This window comes from Aquarana catesbeiana, linkage group LG01, assembly GCF_042186555.1.
Source record: "Aquarana catesbeiana isolate 2022-GZ linkage group LG01, ASM4218655v1, whole genome shotgun sequence".
NCBI classification, from domain to species: Eukaryota; Metazoa; Chordata; class Amphibia; order Anura; family Ranidae; genus Aquarana; species Aquarana catesbeiana.
Genome location: NC_133324.1, coordinates 224444645 through 224465851, shown reverse-complemented (window position 1 = coordinate 224465851; position 21207 = coordinate 224444645). Strand labels below are relative to the sequence as shown.

The 21207-nt window shown below is 41.2% G+C and overlaps 1 protein-coding gene across 1 annotated transcript in view; it reads left to right on the top strand.

Annotated features, from left to right (window-relative positions):
* The window catches only part of SUSD2 (sushi domain containing 2), a 351916-nt gene that overhangs the window by 162974 nt on the left and 167735 nt on the right, over positions 1-21207 (top strand). Inside the window, exon 10 of the mRNA XM_073625468.1 lies at positions 6439-6663. Coding sequence (XP_073481569.1) covers positions 6439-6663 — 225 coding nt within the window. The remainder of the gene's footprint in view (positions 1-6438; positions 6664-21207) is intronic.

Genomic DNA, 21207 nt, shown 5'->3' with positions numbered 1-21207 from the left:
TAAGTCAAGATTTTTGCAGGGGCAGGCTAAATACACCATATTTTATATGTAAATGTAAAGGTTTAATCAACCTATATTTTGCCTTTCCTTCTTTCTTTCCCTCTCTCAATCAATGCTAACTAAGAACATTTTAAGCAAAACCTTTCTGTTTTCATTACATACCTTATTTTAGACCCAGTGATGTCATCAGTGGGTTATTGTGCTTCTCTATGGAATGCAAACTAATCAAGGTTGGTGGGAGGGGACAGCAGGATGCTGAGCATACCTTCCTGAATATGTCACAGCACCCTGCTTCAGTACTCCTATCAAAAACAATGGGATGGATCTTGGTTAGCCTGGATGAGTGGGCATTCCTAGGCAGGCTGCATTTGCATGCATAGGTAACACCTACATATGATGCTGAGCTTCCATGATTGAAAGAACCGAAACCCAATGGTCTGGGGTGGAAATACCTCATTGATGATGGATGTCCAGCCAGGAAAGGAGGCAAGGTCTCTCTGATTTGTTGCAGCTTTCAATGCACACTGTGAGAAGCTCTCCGTGTGCAGTGAAATCAGAGTAAGCTATTTCAGTTGAGGAGAGGAGCCTGTACAGATGTGCAAGACTGAAGGTAAGGCTGAAATTCAGCTTTAATAAACTTAACAAGTTTGAAATTTGAGCTCTCTATGTGATGCTTAGTCTTCCTCTTCATATTGGAGATGGGCATGAGGAGGGAATACTGATATATGATTTTTTCAAAGCAAGATTGGAGCATTTATGTCAAAGAGCAAATACAGCCAAACAATTTCTATGTTTACAAACATTTTTTATTGAGGTAAGGAAGGCAGGTACAGGAAAGTATAACATGCATTGAGAGTGCTGCACATAACGAAAACAACAATTTTCTATATCATTCGTATGACTCGAAAAAAGAAGTCATGGTAGATTAGAAGTGTCACTCTCCAAGAACTAGTACATAAAATAAAAACATAACATTAACCAAAAGGAAAACAAAAATAATAGTGTGTGTATAGAGCAATATAAGAATACATCTACATATACTTAATAGTTTGGTGTATAATCATAAGCTGTGTTGTCATAGCTTATTTAGGGGGTAAGAGTACAAGTACAAATCCGAGGTCTGAGTTCCTTTGGCCTATCCAGCAGGTTTGACCGAGCAAAATAGGAGGAACTTTGCCCATATTGGCAATCTAAGGAGCTGGCCAAGAGCCCCATTTGCGGTCGAAAATTTGCATGGAGTCCATGAGAGTATGGTGTATTCATTCCATTAACTTAATAGATTTCATTCGAAGAAGCACCTGGGACCAAGGAACTGTTGAGGATCGCCAGTTCAAAGCTATAGCCTAGTGAATAGCGCTAAATAGTGTGTGAGACAGTTTTTTATCTGGGGGGGGGGGGAACCTCTGGGAGATCTGCAAACAGAATACACATCTGGTAGGTCAAAGTGATAGGTGTGCCAGTTATTTGAAGCACCGTCACAGAGATCTGCTGCCAAAGAGATCGTAGAGCCTTACAGCTCCAGAAGGTATAGAGGAGTGTACCCCTTTCACCACATCCCCTGAAACATGTGTCTGGAATAGTTGGAAAAATTCTATGTATTCTAACAGGGATGTAGTACCATCTCGTGTGAAGTTTGACCATAGTTTCCATAATGGCAACCCGAGCGGGTACACTTATGGCGACCATATCATGCCAATCCTCAGCAGGATATTCCTGGCCATTTTCAGACTCCCAGCCTAGCATTGCCGAGGATTTTGCAGTGGTATGGTGGTCATTAAGGTATTGGTAAGGGGTAGAAATTGTCCCTCTATCTCTCGACCCCTCATGACACAAATTTTCAAAGGTTGTCCTGGCTTCATCTCTTTCTCGAGTGAGGATATTTTGAAAAAAGTGGCGAATCTGAAGGTATTTGTAAAATTCAGAGATAGATAAAGCATAGTTGTGATGTAGATGTTCAACAGCCAAACAATTTCATACACAGTTAAAGCATATATACATTATATTTTAGCAGCCAGAACCTAAGACTCATGAAGGCAATCTTCCCAAATCATCTTTTCTATATGACTTCACAACATAAGACAGCTCACAAAGTTGTATGCCACGCTGTGCAAGTTGTATGTTGGATTAAAAATTGTATCATTAAAAAGTATTTCATGACACTTTAAAGTGATTGTAAACCCTTACATTAATCCAGTGAAGTGATTGGCCTCAGGTGATACACAGAGATGAAACAAATCCTCCTACATAAGTTGTACCTATTTATCTGCAGTCTTCTCTTCTCTACATCTGTTTAAAGTCTTGAATTTATAAAGCTTGCCTGAGCCGTTAGAAAAAGGGGCGGAGAGCTGAAGTTACACTCTGCAGAGCTCAGTGAGGAGAGCTGATTAGAGGGAAGGGAAGAAGGGACACCCCCCCTCCCCACACACACACACACACACACACACACACACACACAGCACAGCACCCAGGAACAGAGCTGAGGCTGTCAATCATCTGGAGATCCCTTCACTGTCACCTTATTTCTCTTGGTGTCAGAAGTGACTCATACTGATAGCAGAGACTTGAGGCAGCAGACACTTAGTGCTCTGGCTAGCGAAAAGTACACACTATAGAGGGATGTTCTTTGTTCCTATTTCATCACTGAGGTTTGCAACCATTTAAGAAATACATCAGTGAACTAATGACATTTTAATATATTTGTCTGATAATGTCTTTGTTAAACAGATTTGTTTCACTGCAAGGAAGAATGGGGGGGGGGGGGGGGTGTCGAACAGCTGCCAACAGATATAACTTGCAGGCTACGTGACATACTATATTCCTTCCAGTAACAGCATGCAGCAGGGAGACTTTTACTTAATTCTGTGTCCATGCACATACTCTGGAGACTGATCACTGAGAAGTCTATGAGCCATTTATGAACATACAGTAAAATGGAAATGAGTCACTGAGGAGTTAGCAAGTCCTCTGGAGACTGGTTGCTGATTAACACACACACAGGAGAGTGGACATTAAGGGAGAAACATACCTACTGTGAGAACTGATCACTGAGGTGTTGATGCATATACACTGGAGACTAATCATTGATGGATTAATGCACATACTGTGGAGTCGTATCATTAAGGGGTCAATCCACATAATCTTGAAAGTGAGCATTGAGGGGTTAATACACATGGGGAATAATCATGAATGCTTTCAGCACAAACTTTGATGTGTGTTAACTGAGGGGTAAACGCACACACGCTGTTTCCTGAGTGGTTGGGGCTAGCTGTAAGTGGGGACAAATGTGTTCTTTAGCTGAGTGCAGTATTAGACGTTAATTCTCTGGATAAAGAAAGCACGCACATTCCATCTATTGATGGATTAACAAATATTAGAATTATTCATGTCCTTTGGTGAAAGATCTACTGGCATTGGAGCGAGAGTAGGTGCACTCGTATTTTTGCAGTTCCCCCACCATCAGATATTAAATACATATATTTAATGAGGTAAAGTGAATGCATGTAATGTTTTCTAGCAACCCACAAAAGCATTATTTCCAATGTTTGTTGCAGGGCAGATTTGATCCTTGCAAGTGTGACAGAACTAAATTCAGATTAACTAATTTAAAGGGAATTTAAAGAATGAGTTGAAATTCTATATTTACTTTTGAACCTTCCATGCTGTGACACAGATATGACCATATAGCCTTCTCATGGGTGTACAGCTCCAAGTCCTGATGATTTCAGCAGGCAAGGGAGCTTTGTGTTACTGCTGGAAAAATCCAATGTAAACAAGGATTTCCATTTGAACTGAGCATTTCTATTGTTTTCAGTCATCCTTTACTTATTCGTAAGCTAATATCCTATACCTGCCAGTTTATCATCTCTGCCAACATCTGAAATCAATATAATCCTAATAACATACCATTTCTTGTCATTCCTTATTTGGCACTAAAAAAGCATATTCTGGAATTTTCACTCTATGTAACAAACTGACCCAGATCCATGATCTCTTAATTTCTAACATTCTTACTTTCCTTGGCTGACTCCCACTGACACTATCTTACATCTACCATGTTATCTTCTTTGACTATCCAAATGTAATCATTATCTTTTTATTTACTTCCTGGGCCAACTACTTATTTCTTTGATTGTTCCTTTGAATGCCTTCTTCATTTCCTATCCACTAATATCTCTAAAAGCATTACGGATGATTTTAATAACTTTATTATTGTTAATAGCCCTGTCCCAATAAAATTAAAAGTTCTATCACCCACCCCTTATTTTGAAACACAGGGCATGTGTGTATATATTCTATACACACACACACTCTATATCAAAGTCATATATCCCACAATGGTGGGAAATTGTCATTGTCATCTCTTGTCATTTTTCCTCCGCACTTTTAACTTTTTGCAGCTTACACCTATACGATAATATTTGTAGTTTACACCTTTACTCTCACTCTAGAACTCCTATGAGCATCTTTTACGTACCCCAGGACAGCTTCCCCTTAGCAGTATAAGAAAAAGGACTCAGCCTTGATTGTAATTGCCCCTTTACCAGAAGCCACTCTCATTCAGTCAGTCAGCAACCCTTGTAAGCTAAACAGAGCTTGAATATTATTATTATTATTAGTATACAGGATTTATATAGGGTCAACAGTTTGCGCATCGCTTTACAACATAAGGGCAGACAGTATAGTTACAATACAATTCAATGCAGGAGGAATCAGAGGGCCCTGCTCATTAGAGCTTACAATCTAGAAGGGAGGGTCAAGTGAAACAAAAGGTAATAACTGTGGGGGATGAACTGATGGTGAAAATGAAAGTACAGATGTTAGGTGTGGGTAGGATAGGCTTCTCTGAAGAGGAGGGTTTTTAGGGATCATCTAAAAGCTAATAGAGTAGGAGATAATCGGACAGGTTGGGGTAAGGAGTTCCATAGGATTGGAGAGGCTCTAGAAAAGTCCTGGAGGAGGTGACGAGGGAACTAGAGAGAGATTCCACAACACAGAACAGTGTTGTAGTAAAAGCAATACTAAAGAGGACTTCCTGATATACACAGCTGTTTCAATACACAGCTCTTCTACAGGAGCACAGAAATGCCTTCCTTGCCACAATCAAAGTGGTCTTTTCCTGTTTCTTAGCCTACAATCCAAAACAGTTTTCATTCATTTTCATTCCTTCTGCTTTTCTCCTTTCTCTTGTATAATATTTCTTTGTACTCCAGGCTCTGTTCTTGAATATCTTGAATGTTGTACTTTTTCCCTTTTACTGTTCTGGATAGAAATTTGCATACTGTTTCCTATTGCCCTCTATCTGCTGATTTATCATATCACTCTGTTCATGAACCTGGTTCTCTTCTCCAGCTATTTCTAAGGCAGCATCCATGTTGTTATCATCCTCCTGGTTACAGAATAAAGGAACATTTTATACTTACCTGAAGGTAATTTTCCTTTCCTGATGCAAAGCATGACAGCGTATATGTATGGGTAGGCTCCGACCCCTGCTCTATTCCAGGACCAGTTATACTATATAAGTAAGTCTCCTCCCTGCAGGCAGCATTCTCCTAACTTATTATCACTGGGAAGCCCTTTAGAGAGGGACCTATATGCTGTCATGCTTTGCATCAGGAAAGGAAAATTACCATCAGGCAAGTATAAAATTTTCTTACCTGTTCCCCATTCTGTTTGTTCCAGGGAGAACAATAACCATTAGGTCAGGTATTCTATCCTAATTATCAGTGTACCCTAATTCCCCCCACCTCCACCCAAATTGAGATTGACCAATGGACTGATTTTTATTTTCTTGCTGTCCCATACATTTCCTGATGCTACCCCTAATGCAACCTTTGCTCTTTACATCATCTTCTCTCCCCAACTTCTGTCACCTCTTCATGCTCTCCCAAACAAGACTTCTCGCGTACATCTCTGCTTCTTTAAAAATATCATCTAGATGTTATTCAATACTCTCCATCCTTAGTCATTGATTTTGGCATGGTTTCCTCCACTATTTTACAAAGCACCCATCTGAGCTAATACATAGCTTACTCATTTCCTTATGTCCTGTTTCTGCTCCTGAACCTTCTATACTATGGGGCTCTCCCAATTTGTATTTGCTGTTATACAGTATTTTGCACTACTATTGTAAGTTGTTGTCATTTGCAGTGTTTTTATGTAGTTATCTGTATAACTCAGCCTTGTTTGCAGCACTTACTTTGTAACTGGACAGGATAATACTTTATAATTAATTTGTAATTGTATTAATACTACTTTTGATGGCATATAGAAGTTTTATAATTTGAGGGGAAAAAATGCCTAGTCTAACCCTCCCGTGCCCTCATCTATTTTATTCAGACCTTAGCTCCTCTCACAGTTTGGCACTCTTGCCATGTATATCTGGGACATACAATAATGAACAAAATACCATTAACGTTTTTCATTCCTCTTCTATTAAAGCACCGCTACCGAACAGTTTTTCCGTCCATCTAGATGATGATATTCTATCTTGGAGGTCACTCCCTAAGAATACTAATATAACGGCCATTTCCTCAGTGGCTATGCAAGAAGAGGATTCTGATATAATTGAGGTGCGCCATCATGATGAACTCATAAATACCCTGGAAGTTCTAGTGAATGGGGAGGTCATTAGCTTTGAAGAGCAAAGTTGGATGGATATGAAAGGTATGTTAGCCTGACATTCATGTGAATGTATCGCACTCAGCATTTACAAGGAAATCTTCATTGGATGGACAGATTTGATCCGGATATAAACATAAAAAAGAGTTGCTGCAAGTTTGTAGATTGCTTTACTAGATCAACAATACAAATAAGTAAATAGTAAACTGACGTACTCACTACCAGTATTGTTACTTCCTCAATCATGCAAGCAGACTTGGGTATCGATATGCAGGCTTTGTCAAACCATCCAATTTCAATGCAGTTGTGTGACATTCTGTCCATGTACTGTATGTTACAGGGATAATCCCTTCAGATTCACTCAATCCAAACCACAGTCAGACATTTTTTTTTAATTATCTGTGCTGACTAAGCAAAGGCGAGCATGTTTAACTTATTATAACTTTTGCAGAGCTGTCCAAAGTGCACTAGGTTTAGGTGAAAGTAAGTGAAAACCATCAATTATTAGAGGGTCCAATTATTTGGTGTGCAGTCACATACCAGGAACCTTTCTATGAATGTCAGTCTATAGATCTAGTGTAGTAGCCAAGAGTAAGTCTTCATAACCTTCTCTCTGTAAACTGCAAGCAGCATGTACTGTTACATAACAGCATATACATATACATAAACTTACTGTATTCTTCAGCGAGGTAATCCATTTAAAGAATTTGTACAAACACATCCCAAATATAATCCCATGCTTCCCAGTCCCCCTCAGGAGTGTGTTTCAGCATTTTTCTTTTTTATTTACCTTGTTCTTGTAGTTAAAAACAAAAGAAGCTTGTATTGCTCTCTGTAACATCATCAGTACAAACAGCACACTGGATGTCTGCAAGGATCAACAGGTATTTTTCAGTACTTGCAGTGTTTTTAAGAGAGTAAAACTTGGGGAAATGTGCCAGTCTGTAGAGGTGTACTGCATTTTTTTTTGTTTTTTTACTAAGCCCTGACATTAACCTTCACTTTTGGAATAGTGATGTCCTAGCACATTAGGTTTTTTGCAAAAAGTGCAATACAGTACACAAGTGCAGCCTTCATCCATGTTGCACCACCAACAACTACACAGTGCTGGAAATTGTGTTGACCAGAAAAGCAAGCTAGGCACCTCTGCTGTACTGTGCATGTTCAAAAGATAGCTCATAGAAGTTATTATAAAATAAATTACCTTAGCATTAAAACTCCCTATACCTTAACATTACCTCAAACCCTTAATTCAAAGATTATGCTCATTTCTAACACTAACCTTATTTTGTAAGTGTACAAGACTTGGGCTCCATGTGACTGTAGGTTATATGCTACCACTTTTAGGTGAGGACACTGGCAAACAAAGTTGCTAGGACAGTCCATAAGGTAAATAGAGATATGTGGCGCTAACTCAAAGTGCATAAATGTGAAGAAATAAATATAATCCAATTCTTCAAGTAAAGTGCATATGCGTAAAGAGCAAAATCACATAAATAAAGTGACTAAACATCCATTAAATTCATAAGAAGTGACACCGGATAAATAACAGTGAAAATTCATGAAATATGACATCAAATAAATAAATAAATAAACAAATACAAATGAAGGTGAATAAATCCAAAAATAACATAAAAGTGCATCAAGATAAAAAAAATCACAAATTTAGAAAAAATTTAGAAAAAAAGGACAGTCCATATAACTCTTCCCAATCCCAGTGATGGATATGACCTCTCTCTGCTGAGAACAGGTTTGTGGCTTGTAATTCCAATAATAATGGAAGATTAAAGACTATGGTTTGTTCTTCACATGGAGATGTCCCTTCTCTTCCTGGCTACATGTCACTACGGCAGTATGACTGAAGCTTTCAGATCGATTGATCCTCTGAGTACTCAGATCCTGCCACATGGAAAAAGCAGAGCCTATAATGTTGCCTTTGGTACTGGACTCTGTGAATGGTGTTCACCCTCAGTACAGCGTTGCAATGTGGTTCAATTAGCTGCAGAGTGCTCTATAAGTCCAGGGCAGTGGTGAACTGAAACCCAGTAGTTACAGTCCTTAAAGACCCTGTGCATGAAGTGGGGAGTTCCTCCTGTCCAGTGGGTTCTTCCTTGGGAAGGAGCCAGCACCCTGGTGTAGTGATTCTAGGGCTTTGCCCCTTTCACCTGTGCGGTCCCCCCCAAAAACCCTCTCATGCACCAGCCCCAGCCTGGGAGTAGTCCATGGGCACTGGCCTTTGCCTTAAGCACAGTGGGGCTGGCAGTAGGAGTACCTTAGGCCTAGAGCAGTGTGTTGCAGAGGGGCTGCAACACTTTTTAATGGTCTGTTTTGGCCATAGCCTAGTGAGCACCACCCAGTTTTGTGGTCTTGAACAAAATGTGTGCTATCTTACCCATGCTAAGGAGATTTTGGCACAGTCCCTGCAAAGTCCTTCCCTTCACCTGACTCAGGGTGCCATCTTGAGCACATTGCTCTGCTTCAGACAAGCACACCACTGCTGCAGCAGCTACCCTGTTCTGTATTGTGGTCCGGGTGTCAGCATCTGTCTTTACCGAGTTATCCAGAAGCCATCAGTCTGATGAAGGTTGTGAGTACTCCTCAGGGGACCACCTTACCTTATGGTGGATGTCAGAAAGGAAATGGGATGAAGGAGCTGGCCAGCACACACTGTGCACAGGGCCATGACAAGGTTATTTAGAGTTCCTCTTAAAATTCTGCTCCTAGGTCTTTGGAAATCAGTCTGCACTCAACCGAAGCTCTCCAAGGGTACTCCAAATTCCTACTTTTTAACTAGAAAGGAATATTCAGCTTTCATAACAGCAGTCTTCCTGATAAAGATGAGGAGGGGGAGGAAGATGAGGAATTGGAAGGAGAATCCTTGGAGTCTGAGAACACCTCCTGAGAGGATGGACAGTTGCCCTTGATCTCCTCTAAGCTGAAATATACCAATAAAGTAGCATTAAGCGATTAGATTTTTTTTCTTAACATATAGAACACAATAAATAAACATTTGTGAAAAACTATTACATTTCGTACCCCAGCACTTGCACTTTACAACTTTCAGTGCTACTGGTTCCTGCTCGCTCAGTGCTTCTTCCCTGAACTTTTGGTCTTTACAATAAATAGTTAGCAGTGGACAGTGCAGTCTCAAGTTAGTATGTTAGCTTGGAGAAGTGAGGGGAAAGGAGGAGGGAGTAGTAAGGGAGTGCTTTCTTGGGGCTGTATTGATGCACAGTGTGGGGAGACACAACTCTTGTCCCTGTACGCAACATTGGGTCTAAAGGATTTTGCAAGAGAAAGAAGAAACAGAAAATCAACCCAAAAGTGCTAAACAACCTGCAAAATCAACACTCCAAATGAGAAGATATAAAGTAAATATAATATACATCTAAAGAGTAAATGAATACATTATTACATGAGAACATATATATTGCATTTGTAGGTGTAGCCAAGGCCCGGGCCTCTCTAGGCCTAATGGTGACCTCCAGAGTTAGGGAGAGCTGACATCCTTCTATGTAGAGTGGGTTACTAGGCATAGTGGGTGTAATCAAAGGTAGATTCATGGGCGCCAGACACTTCTTGTATGCAAAGAGATTTATTGTCTCTTAAAAAGAACTGTGGGAGAGAGGGTTAGGGCCTGGACACCCTTTAGTAAATGAAAAGTTAATTGGCAGACTCTGAGACTTCCTTAGGTAGACTTCCATGCAAGGAAAGGCATCCAGCCGGGCACCACATCTGCATGTGTAGGCACGCTGTCTCCTATGGCAACAATCTTGAACAGTTTCTAACAAAGGTTGTAATGGACTCTCTCACTTCCTCCACAATCTTCTCTTTTAATCTTCACTCAACTAAGCTCCCAGTCTCTCTCACTAGACTTGCTGATCCACTGCCACTGGATCTCCTTAGCTCTTCCAATCTTCTGACTGAGTATCTTCTTCAAGCGTCACCCCCACGTCCCTGCTGGGTCCCTAGCTTGGCACTCACATATACTCCTCAAGCGTCACCCCACTGGCCTGCTCGGTCCCTGGCTTGGTACACAAGACTGCTCTGCAAGCATCACCTCTGCTGGCTGGGTCCGTGACTTGACACCTGCTGAAGTTTCCCAATTCTTCACCATCCCCAGTTGGTGAGAATACTGCTCTGGTACCTGCTTCAGCTACTCACGATGGTCCCTGGTAACAAGGTGGAGGGTCCCTTAGTGGCGACATCTTGCCCTCTACCTCCGACCATGACAGGTTCTCCAGCCAGCAGAACTGTCATTTTTGGTTGGACTGCAAGCTGTAGTCCCAACCCTGCGCTGCTCTCTTGCTTCTGGATAGGCCTTCAGATAGCCTAGCAGCCAGATGTCCCAGGATAGGCCTCAGGTTCTGGCCTAGCAGCCCGGGTCAATACAACACACATCCACCCAGACGGCCGTCCAGGTGGCACAGAACCCCGATCACCTGACCTCACCTAAATAAATAGGCTCTCCCAGCAGACCAAGGGATCCAAGAAGATCTATTCCTAATCTGTCCTTGCAATGCCATTGTCTTAGCTAGTGCCACCAGATACCTGACAATCTAGTGACAGAACGGAGAAGTTCAGCAATTCCAGAATTAAGGTGGAATCAATTGATCTCCTATCAATTGGCCAATGCAACTATACCTAGCAGGTAAATTTACTAGCAACCCTGCCTAAACATCAGGGTGCTACGTAGGCTTAAATGTATTCAGGATAAATGCATTGCCCACCGATGGTGCAATATATCCTTACTCATGTAATAATTCATTAATTAACTCTTTGGGTGTACATTATATTTACTTTATCTCTTTTATTTTGGAGTATTGATTTTGCAGGTTTTTTTGTGCGTTTCGGTTGTTTTTCTGTTTTATGCTGTCCACCAGTCTCTATCTGGTGCCCATAGCTGCAACTTCTTGCATTGGAATGAAAGTTTTCATGTAAGCCTGTATCTCTGGATCATGGATAGCAATTGTGTAATTGGCACCTCAGGGTTTTCCTTTTTTTCATTTTTTACTGCAAGAGAAAAAACAGAAATTCTCAAGCAGCAATCATGGCACCAGCTTAAACAGAAACATAGACAAACATTAAAAGATAAAGACACTGTACCGTATGTTCAATAAGCGATTAGATCAGCTGTTGAAAGTGCTTAAAAACAGAGAGTTTAACATCATTTTAAGATTCTGGTGGATGAGGGGCACTCCTGTTTAAGCATGATTTATCCCACTTGCTGGACATAAGGTCACCAGTATGGGATCTCTTCCCAAGTCCAAGAAACTTACCAGGTCCTTTCCAGTGCACCCACTAGTACTAGATGTTCTATACAAGGTGTATACGCCTCCCAGGAGATTTGAGCAGCAGTACAAAGTGTAGGAAGCCCACTACAAAAAGTGGAAAATGCTAGGGGTGGATCCAGCTATTTTATACTTCAACAATTCCCTTATGGTTTTTGATTGAGGATGTCCCAGTCTTCAAAGACTGGAACTCCTCCCAGTAGCCTTGCACTACTGAGCAGATGTTTTAACGGATCCCCTATGTCAAAATTCTCATCTAGCACTCATGTCAGTACAAATTCTCTTCTGGCTGTGATCTGTGGAGACAGTTTATAGGAAATGTTTAAAAATGATTCTGTTGGAGGGTTATTAGACAGGAAGTCAAAGGTGGAAAGAGCACTCTATTACCTAAAAAAACAAAAAATGTATATAAAATGGTGTAGCACTTGTTTTTTTAAAAAATGTTTTAAGTGTTACTTTTTCACACCTTAATAATAAAAATACAAAAATATAATACATCATACAAATATTATTTATAACAACCATAAATTAATACATGTAAACTTCATTTAAATTGCATAAGGACCCATGCATCAAATTATAGTGATTAGCAATTGATTATACTCAACATAAATAATAATAAGATTCATGTGTAAAACATGTTTCACGTGCCACTCCAAAAAGATTTTGCTCAATAAGAAACATCATAAAAAATGTCTATTGTGCCAAAAACTTCCTGCTTTCTTTCAACATTCACCATAAGTGATAAAAAAGCTCAAACTGTAGCAAGTGCACCAAAATCCCAGAATTTGTTCTACTGTGAGCAAATGGTATAGGTGTGCCCTCACCTTCATTGATGGACTTCCATTGTTATAAAAAGTCAAAAAGGCTTAATGCACAGATTTCGATCCACAGCATCAGTAGCTTGCTTCACTCTCATCTCTCAAGGGTTAAAGCTTCATTGATGGACCTCCATTGTTATAAGAGGTCAGTAAAGCCCCATACACATGGGCAGAATGTCGGGAGACATTTGCCAGTCCAAAAAAAAATTGTCCGACGTGTTGCCCGTGTGTATTTTGTCCTGTCGGACTCGCATGCTGGAAAACCAGCAGCCGGCCGACTCCCGATCAGGAGTATTCTGGCGCTCCCTGTCAGAACACAACAGCTCAGCGGGGAGATCTCTAGGGAGATCTAGGGAGAAAAAAAACTAAAAAGAGAGAATATTTTAGTCTTTGAGAAAAGTCCATATTAAAACACTGTGGCATGAAGTTCACATTATGGCAGCGTTAGCAGTCTCTCTTCCAAGCAAAATCTGTGGAGGCTTCCACAAGGCAAACCATGTAAAAACATAAAACAAAAAGAAGGAGAGAAAAATAACACTACCTAAGTCTAGCATTTATTAAAACATATTTACAAGATATTAAAAAGCACATCAATAAGTCTCCAGCAGGTGGCAACCTTCCAGGTGGTCAGAGCAGCATATTCTCTGGGGTAGATTTACTAAAACTGGAGCACTCAGAATCTGGTGCAGCTGTGCATGGTAGCCAATCAGCTTCTAACCTCAACCTGTTCATTTAAGCTTTCGCAATAAAACCTGGAAGCTGATTGGTTTCTATTCAGAGTTGCACCAGATTTTGCACTCTCCAGCTTTAGTAAATAACCCCCTCTGTGTGTATTACACATAGATGATAATCACTGGGCATAGCAAGGAAGTATTGTAGGCCCAGAAGATGATGATGTCATGTAACATAAATGGGCTTAGTTACGCACTTAGGTAGTGGTGCTTTTCTCTTTCTTTGTTGTTTTTACATTATAAGAGGTCAGAAAGGCTTTCAAAGGTTAAAGCTCAAAAGGAAATATATATAAAAGGATGCCCATAGTGTAGTAAATACAACTTTATATTGATAAAAGAAGAATGTAATTGCACTCACATATGAACAAAAAGCAACTGCTTTACAAGCTTTACAAGCTTCAGTGGGATAATCCCTTATTACCGCAGGGATTTATTTATGCTAACTCTATTGCCCAGTGAAAGGCTCCCTTATTGTTAAAGGGGGGTGTTCCAGATTCTGATAAGCCCCCACCTGCAGACCAAGGTTGTGGGGGGGGGGTGCTTTTGTTCTCATCAACATAGGGACAAGATGCTTTGCAAGGGGGAATTCCCCCCACTTGTTAAGGTCAGATGGCTGGAGGTGGCAGGCGTCTGTTCACCTCATACCTTTTTTTGGCCTGGCAGGTTGCGTTCTCAGAAAGGGTCTGGTATGGATTTTTTTAGGGGACCCCGTACTTTTTTTTTTCCTGAATTTTGCATGGGTCGCCAATTAAAATCTACACAGGGCCCTCATCCAGGATAAGGGTCTGGCATACAGTATGTCAGATAGGAAATGTGTTGTGCAACACAATAATGATTCAAATATCAACAACATAAAGAATTAGAAATAAATCTTCAACTCCACACTAACCTCCAGGACTCTTCCGTTCAAAAAAGAAAGGCTTGGATAGTGTAATACCATAAAAACGGTATAAATGTTAGTAAAAGCAAAATGATATATTACACTCACAAGTATAGTGCACGTTTTGCAAATATCAGTGCTGTGTTCTCTTAAGGCTCAGACTCCCAGCTCACATAAATCAGCAGGGATTCAACCATGAGGAGGTGTCCTGGAGGTTGGTGTGGAGTAGGAGTGTTATTATTCGAGAAACATTGAGGAGGACCGTGGTGCCTTGGAGTGAACCTCTTAAAGGGGAATGCACTTCTGACCTAGTAATTTCACTTATCCTAAGGTTTTGATGTTTTGTTATACAGTGCTTTGAAAAAGTATTCATACTCCTTGAAATTTTCCACATTTTGCCATGTTGCAACCAAAAACATAAATGTATTTTATTGGGATTTTATGTGATAGACCAACACAAAGTGGCACATAATTGTGAAGTGGAAGGAAAATGATAAATGGTTTTCCAAAATTTTTACAAATAAATATCTGAAAAGTGTGGCGGGCATTTGTATTCAGCCCCCTTTACTCTGATACCCCTATCTAAAATCTAGTGGAACCAATTGCCTTCAGAAGTCATCTAATTAGTAAATAGAGTCCACCTGTGTGTAATTTAATACCAGTATAAATACATTCTGTTCTGCAAAGCCCTCAGAGGTTTGTTAGAGAACCTTAGTGAACAAACAGCATCTTTAAGGCAAATTAACACACCAGACAGGTCAGGGATAAAGTTGTGGAGAAGTTTAAAGCAGGGTTAGGTTATAAAAAAATATCCCAAACTTTGAACATCTCACGCAGCACTGTTCAATCCATCATCTGAAAATGGAAAGTGTATGACACAAATGCAAACCTACCAAGACATGGCCGTCCACCTAAACTGACAGGCCAAGCAAGGAGAGCATTAATCAGAGAAGCAACCAAAAGGCCCATGGTAACGCTGGAGGAGCTTCAGAGATCCACAGCTCAGGTGGGAGAATCTGTCCACAGAACAACTATTAGTCGTGCACTCCACAGATCTGGCCTTGTTGGAAGAGTGGCAAGAAGAAAGTCATTGTTGAAAGAAAGCCATAAGAAGTGCCATTTGCAGTTTGTGAGAAGCCACGTGGGGGACACAGCAAACATGTGGAAGAAGGTGCTCTGGTCAGATGAGACCAAAATTGAATTTTTTGGCCTACAAGCAAAACGCTATGGTGTCCGTTTATGAAGCAGTGAAATCTATTCACTGCTTCGTTCTCCGGCATTCACAGTGAAGATCTTTCTCCTCTGTGTGCCTGTTTATGAAGCTTTGTAGATCGCTTCACCTTCGGAGGAGTGAAGAGATCTACAAATGCTTCAAACAGTGGAGAATGGCCCCTGATACTGGAATCTCGTGAGACTTTACGAGATTACAGCACCAGAAATACAGAGATGTCAGTTTATTAAGCGGTGATAAATTATCACCGCTCAATACACGGACGATTAATGTTAATAAAATAATGAGTCCCCCTACATTATATACATATGTATACACACACACACATTATATATACATGTATATACACACACATTATATATATATACATATACACATTATATGTATATATGTATATATATGTATACACATAAACATGACAGGGGGACATGGTTACAGTGTTGGGGGGTCTGAACGAGGCATAAGGAAGTTAAAAATCTTCCTCCTTCCCCCTCAGATCCCCCCAGATTTCCTCTTCACTCCCCGATTCACCACCTCTGAGCTGGTGAACCTGGGAGTGTGAATTCTGACTCAGATTGCCAGTGAAGCGGTGAGATCACCGCTTCATAAACTGGCCGTTACTGTCATTCAATGAGGATTCTCTGTGTGTAGAGATAATCGGCGGGAGAACAAGTTCAAACATGTTCTCCCCCGATTATCACTGTTTCATAAACTGTTTATGGACTGTGATCAGCGGTGATCCTCGGGATCACCGCTGATCACTGCTTCATAAACGGACACCTATGTGTGGCAGAAAACTAACTCTGCACATCACCCTGAACACATCATCCCCACCATGAAACATGGTGGTGGCAGCTTCATGTTGTGGGGATGCTTTTCTTCCGCAGGGACAGGGAAGCCGGTCAGAGTTGATGGGAAGATGGATGGAGCCAAATACAGGGCAGTCTTAGAAGAAAACCTGTGAAATTCTGCAAAAGACTTGAGACTGGGGCGGAGGTTCACCTTCCAGCAGGACAACGTAACAAAACATACAGCCAGAGCTACAATGGAATGGTTTAGATCAAAGCATATTCATGTGTTAGAAAGTCCAGACCCAAATCCAATTGAGAATCTGTGGCAAGACTTGAACATTGCTGTTTACAGACACTCTCCATCCAATCTGACAGAGCTTGAGCTATTTTGCAAAGAAGAATGGGCAAAAATTTCACTCTCTAGATGTGCAAAGCTGGTAGAGTCATATCGAAACAGACTTACAGCTGTAATTGCAGCAAAAGGTGGTTCTACAAAGTATTGACTAAGGGGGGCTGAATACAAATGCACACCCCACTTTTCATATATTTATTTGGAAAAAAAATTGAAAAACATTTATCATTTTCCTTCCACTTCACAATTATACTGTGTGTTGGTTTATCACATAAAATCCCAATAAAATACATTTACGTTTATGGTTGTGACATGACAAAATGTGGAAAATTTCAAAGGGTATGAATACTTTTCCAAGGCACTGTATGTTGCCATGGTTCATTTATATGCTGATCATATATTAACCGGTTCCAGACCAGCCACCGCAGTTTTACTGCAGCAGGTTGGTCCGGCTGCACAAAATCATGTTACTATACGTGATGTGCGCAGCCCGCAGGGGGGCACGCGTGCGCGCCCCCCCGCTGCCCCCGACGATTGGATTCGATCAGGAGCTGATCAATCCCCAGGCCCAGGCCAATATCTGGCCTGGACCTGATGATTGCTCCTGATGAATGATATCCTTCCCCTGTCTGTGTAACTGTAAACACTGACAGGGGAAGTGATGTCATTTCTCCTCGTGTCGGTCTTTTCGTTCCAGACCGAGAGGAGAAAGCATCAGAACAGTGAGTTTCACTACACTACACTGACACCAGGTCATGTAGGCACACATTCACCCCCCGATCACCCCCCCAGTTAACCCCTTCACCACCTGTCACTGTGTCACCCAGTGCAGCAATCAGATTTTTTTTTGATCACTGTACTAGTGTCATTAGTGACAAAAATCAGTGTTAAAATAATTAGTCTTAGGCCCAGATAGGTCTAGGGATCCCCCTAACCCCCCCCCCCAATAAAGGTTTAACCCCTTGATTAACCCCTGTCACCTGTGATCACAGTATAAGTGTCACGGGTGACGCAGTTTAGCTAGTTTATTTTTTATAGCGTCAGGGCACCCGCCATATTTTACCCAATAAAAGTTTAACTTCCTGATCACCCGGTGGGTGATCAAAGTTAGGCTTTAGCGTCAGATAGGGTCTGCGTCACCCCAGGCAGCGTCAGATCAGTGCCAGTACCGCTAACACCCACGCATGCACCATACACCTCCCTTTAGTGGTATAGTGTCTGAACGGATCGATATCTGATCTGATCAGATCTATACTAGTGTCCCCAGCAGTTTAGGGTTCCCAAAAACGCAGTGTTAGTGGGATTAGCCCAGATACCTGCTAGCACCTGCGCTTAGCCCCTCCACCCAGCCCACCCAAGTGCAGTATTAATCGATCACTGTCACTTACAAAACACAACACACATAACTGCAGTGTTCGCAGAGTCAGGCCTGATCCCTAACCCATTTTTTTGGTAGCGTTTGAATCACTTGCTAACATTGAGGAGCTTTTTTACCTGTGAGTCTCACTACTGTACCAGTAAATTTAGAGCCAAAAATGGCAAATCGAAGGTACAGTAGTGAAGAGTCCTACACGTTTCTGAGCATGACAGATAGTGAAGAGGAAGTCACTCATCTGTCAGATTCAGGCTCGGAATACGAACCTGTAGACAGCAGTGGCACCCTGACAGATAGCTCTGATGACAGAGTTATGGTCCCTGCCAAGATCAGGCGTACCAGACCCCGATCTTCTTCTGCTGTCATTGAGGTGCAAGAACTGCAGATCCCTCAGAGAGCAGAAAGCCAGTACTAGCGCCGCTATTCCTTCTGGTGAACTGGCAAGCACTAGCGGCCTAGTACATCCTGGTCATACATCTAGCACTGCAGTAACACTTGGTGACATGGCGAGTCCCATAAGTGCAGTTCAAGCTGGCGAGGTGGCAAGCATGAGTAGTGTCCCGCTGCCACCAAGAAGAAGACAAACACAGGCCCGTCGAGCCCATAGTGCCTTTCCTGCTGCATTCGCCAATTCTAATTGGGAACCCACCACTTCTGCAGCACCCGTACTTCCCCCATTCACTGGCCAACCCGGAATTCAGGTGGAAACAGTTGATTTTACGTCACTTGATTTTTATTCACTGCTGGTCAATTCATCGCCGCTTATCCCCAGACCCTTGCCAGAGATTGGAGACCAATTACGGTTTCCGAATTTAAGACCTTTCTGGGCCTATCCATGGGCATAACCAAAAAGAGCGAGTTGCGGTGATATTGCTCCACTGACCCAATTCACCATATGCCCGTGTTCTCTGCCTCCATGACCAGGACACGATACGAGCAGATCTTGTGGTTCATGCACTTCAGTGACAATGAACTCTGTCGTCCTCTTGGTGACCCTGGATTTGATCGACTCTACAAAATTCAGCCCCTCGTAAACCACTTCAACCAACGTTTTGCAGCCTTGTTTACTCCCAATCAAGTTGTCTGCGTCGATGAGTCCCTGATTACGTTTTCTGGCTGCTTGTCTATCAGACAGTATCTTCCTAGCAAGCGTGCCAGATACGGGGTCAAGATGTATAAGCTCTGTGACAGGGCCACAGGCTATACATATAGTTTTATGGTTTATGAGGGAAAAGATAGTTGCGTAGAGCCAGAGAACTGCCCAGACTACATAGGAAGCGCTGGTAAGATAGTGTGGGACTTGGTGTCACCCTTATTCGGAAAGAGGTACCACTTGTACGTGGACAATTATTACATGAGCGTGCCACTTTTTGGTCACCTTTGATTATGGAAATGGCACATGTGGCACCGTGCGATCTAATCGCTGGGGCTTCCCCCAACTGCTTGTAGAATCCCGACTTAGACGGGGGAGAGAGCCTGCTTGAGGTGTAATAATTTGTTAGCAGTGAAGTGGAGAGATTCACTGAATGTTTTCGTTCTGTCCTTTACGGCAGTCCAAATTCCTACGGCGACTGGTGTTGTGGAGAAACCCCTCTGTGTCCACGAATACAACCTTAACATGGAAGGGGTGGACCTCAATGACCAGTTATTGGCGCCGTACCTAATTGCCCGTAAGGTCAGACGCTGGTACAAAAAAGTGTCTGTATACTTATTTCAATTGGCTTTGCTAAATGCTCATGTGCTATACAGAGCTTCAGGACGGATTGGATCCTTCCTGGAAGAGATCGTAAGAGCCCTTCTGTTTCCAGACGGTGCTCTTGCCCAACTTCCCAATCCAAATGCAGTGAGTCGGCTGCATGAAAGGCATTTTCCTTTTGTCCTCCCTGGTACCCCTACCCAAAGAAACCCCCAAAAAAGATGTTGTATCTGCAGCAAACGTGGATTTAGGCGTGACACACGCTTTTATTGTCCCTCCTGTCCTGATCAACCAGGTCTCTGCATTGTTGAATGTTTCAAACACTACCACACACTAGTGGAGTTTTAGCATAGGGTACAGCACCACACAGTCCTAGGCACATTAACACAGGGTCTCGGGGTCTCAAAAGATGTGATGGACATCACATTTTGAGAGACCTTTATCTGCAGCGTTCAGTTTACATTTTTTTTACAGTTTTTATAAAAGTGAAAAAAGTGAAAAAAAAAAACACACAAAAACACAAAAAAATATATAAAATAAAAAATCCAAAAATAGTTGTGGTTGTATTTTTCTCCTCTCTCTCTATTGTTCTCTCTCTTATATTCGCTCTCTACTGTCCGCTTTACTGTTCGCGCACTATTGTTCTATATCTATCGTTCTCTCTATTTTTACTGTGTTTTATTGTATTTGCTTTGCAGGTATGGTATGTTATACTGTAATGTTACTTTGTTTTATTGTTAACCATCATTTGCTTAGCAGGTACACCATTCAGCTGCAGCACGGTTTATTTATCTTGACAGCAACAGCGTTTGCTCCCACGATATGTAAAGCTGTGACTCCAGCGCTGTCGGAGGTGATTTCAGCACCACAGTTAAAAAAAGAGCATATATGCCGAAGCATGGGGGGCAGCAGGGGTGGAGGAGCGATTTGCTCCTAACTTTTGGGGCGGATGCCCCCATGCTTCGGCATATATTTTTTAGTAGGCATGTGCAAAATGAAAAAATTTGTTTAGTTTCGTTTCGTTTTAATTCGTTATTTAATTAATTTAGTTTAGTTAGATTTGTTAAATTCATTAAATTCGTTTTTCAAATCAGTTTCGTTTTCGACCGAATTCGAAAAAAAACAAAAAAAAAAAATAAAAAAAAAAAAAAAAAAAAAAAAAAAAAAAAAAAAAAAAAAAAAAAAAAAAAAAAAAAAAAAAAAAAAAAAAAAAATCGGTCTATTTCAATCGTATTCGATAATATTTCAATCACATTCAAAAATATTTCTACCGAATTTGATAATATTTCAACCGCATTCGAAATTATTTCAACTGTATTCAAAATTATTTCAATCGGATTCGATAATATTTCAATCGCATTTGAAAATATTTCTATTTTCAAATTTGATAATATTCAGATAATATTCAGATAATATTCCTC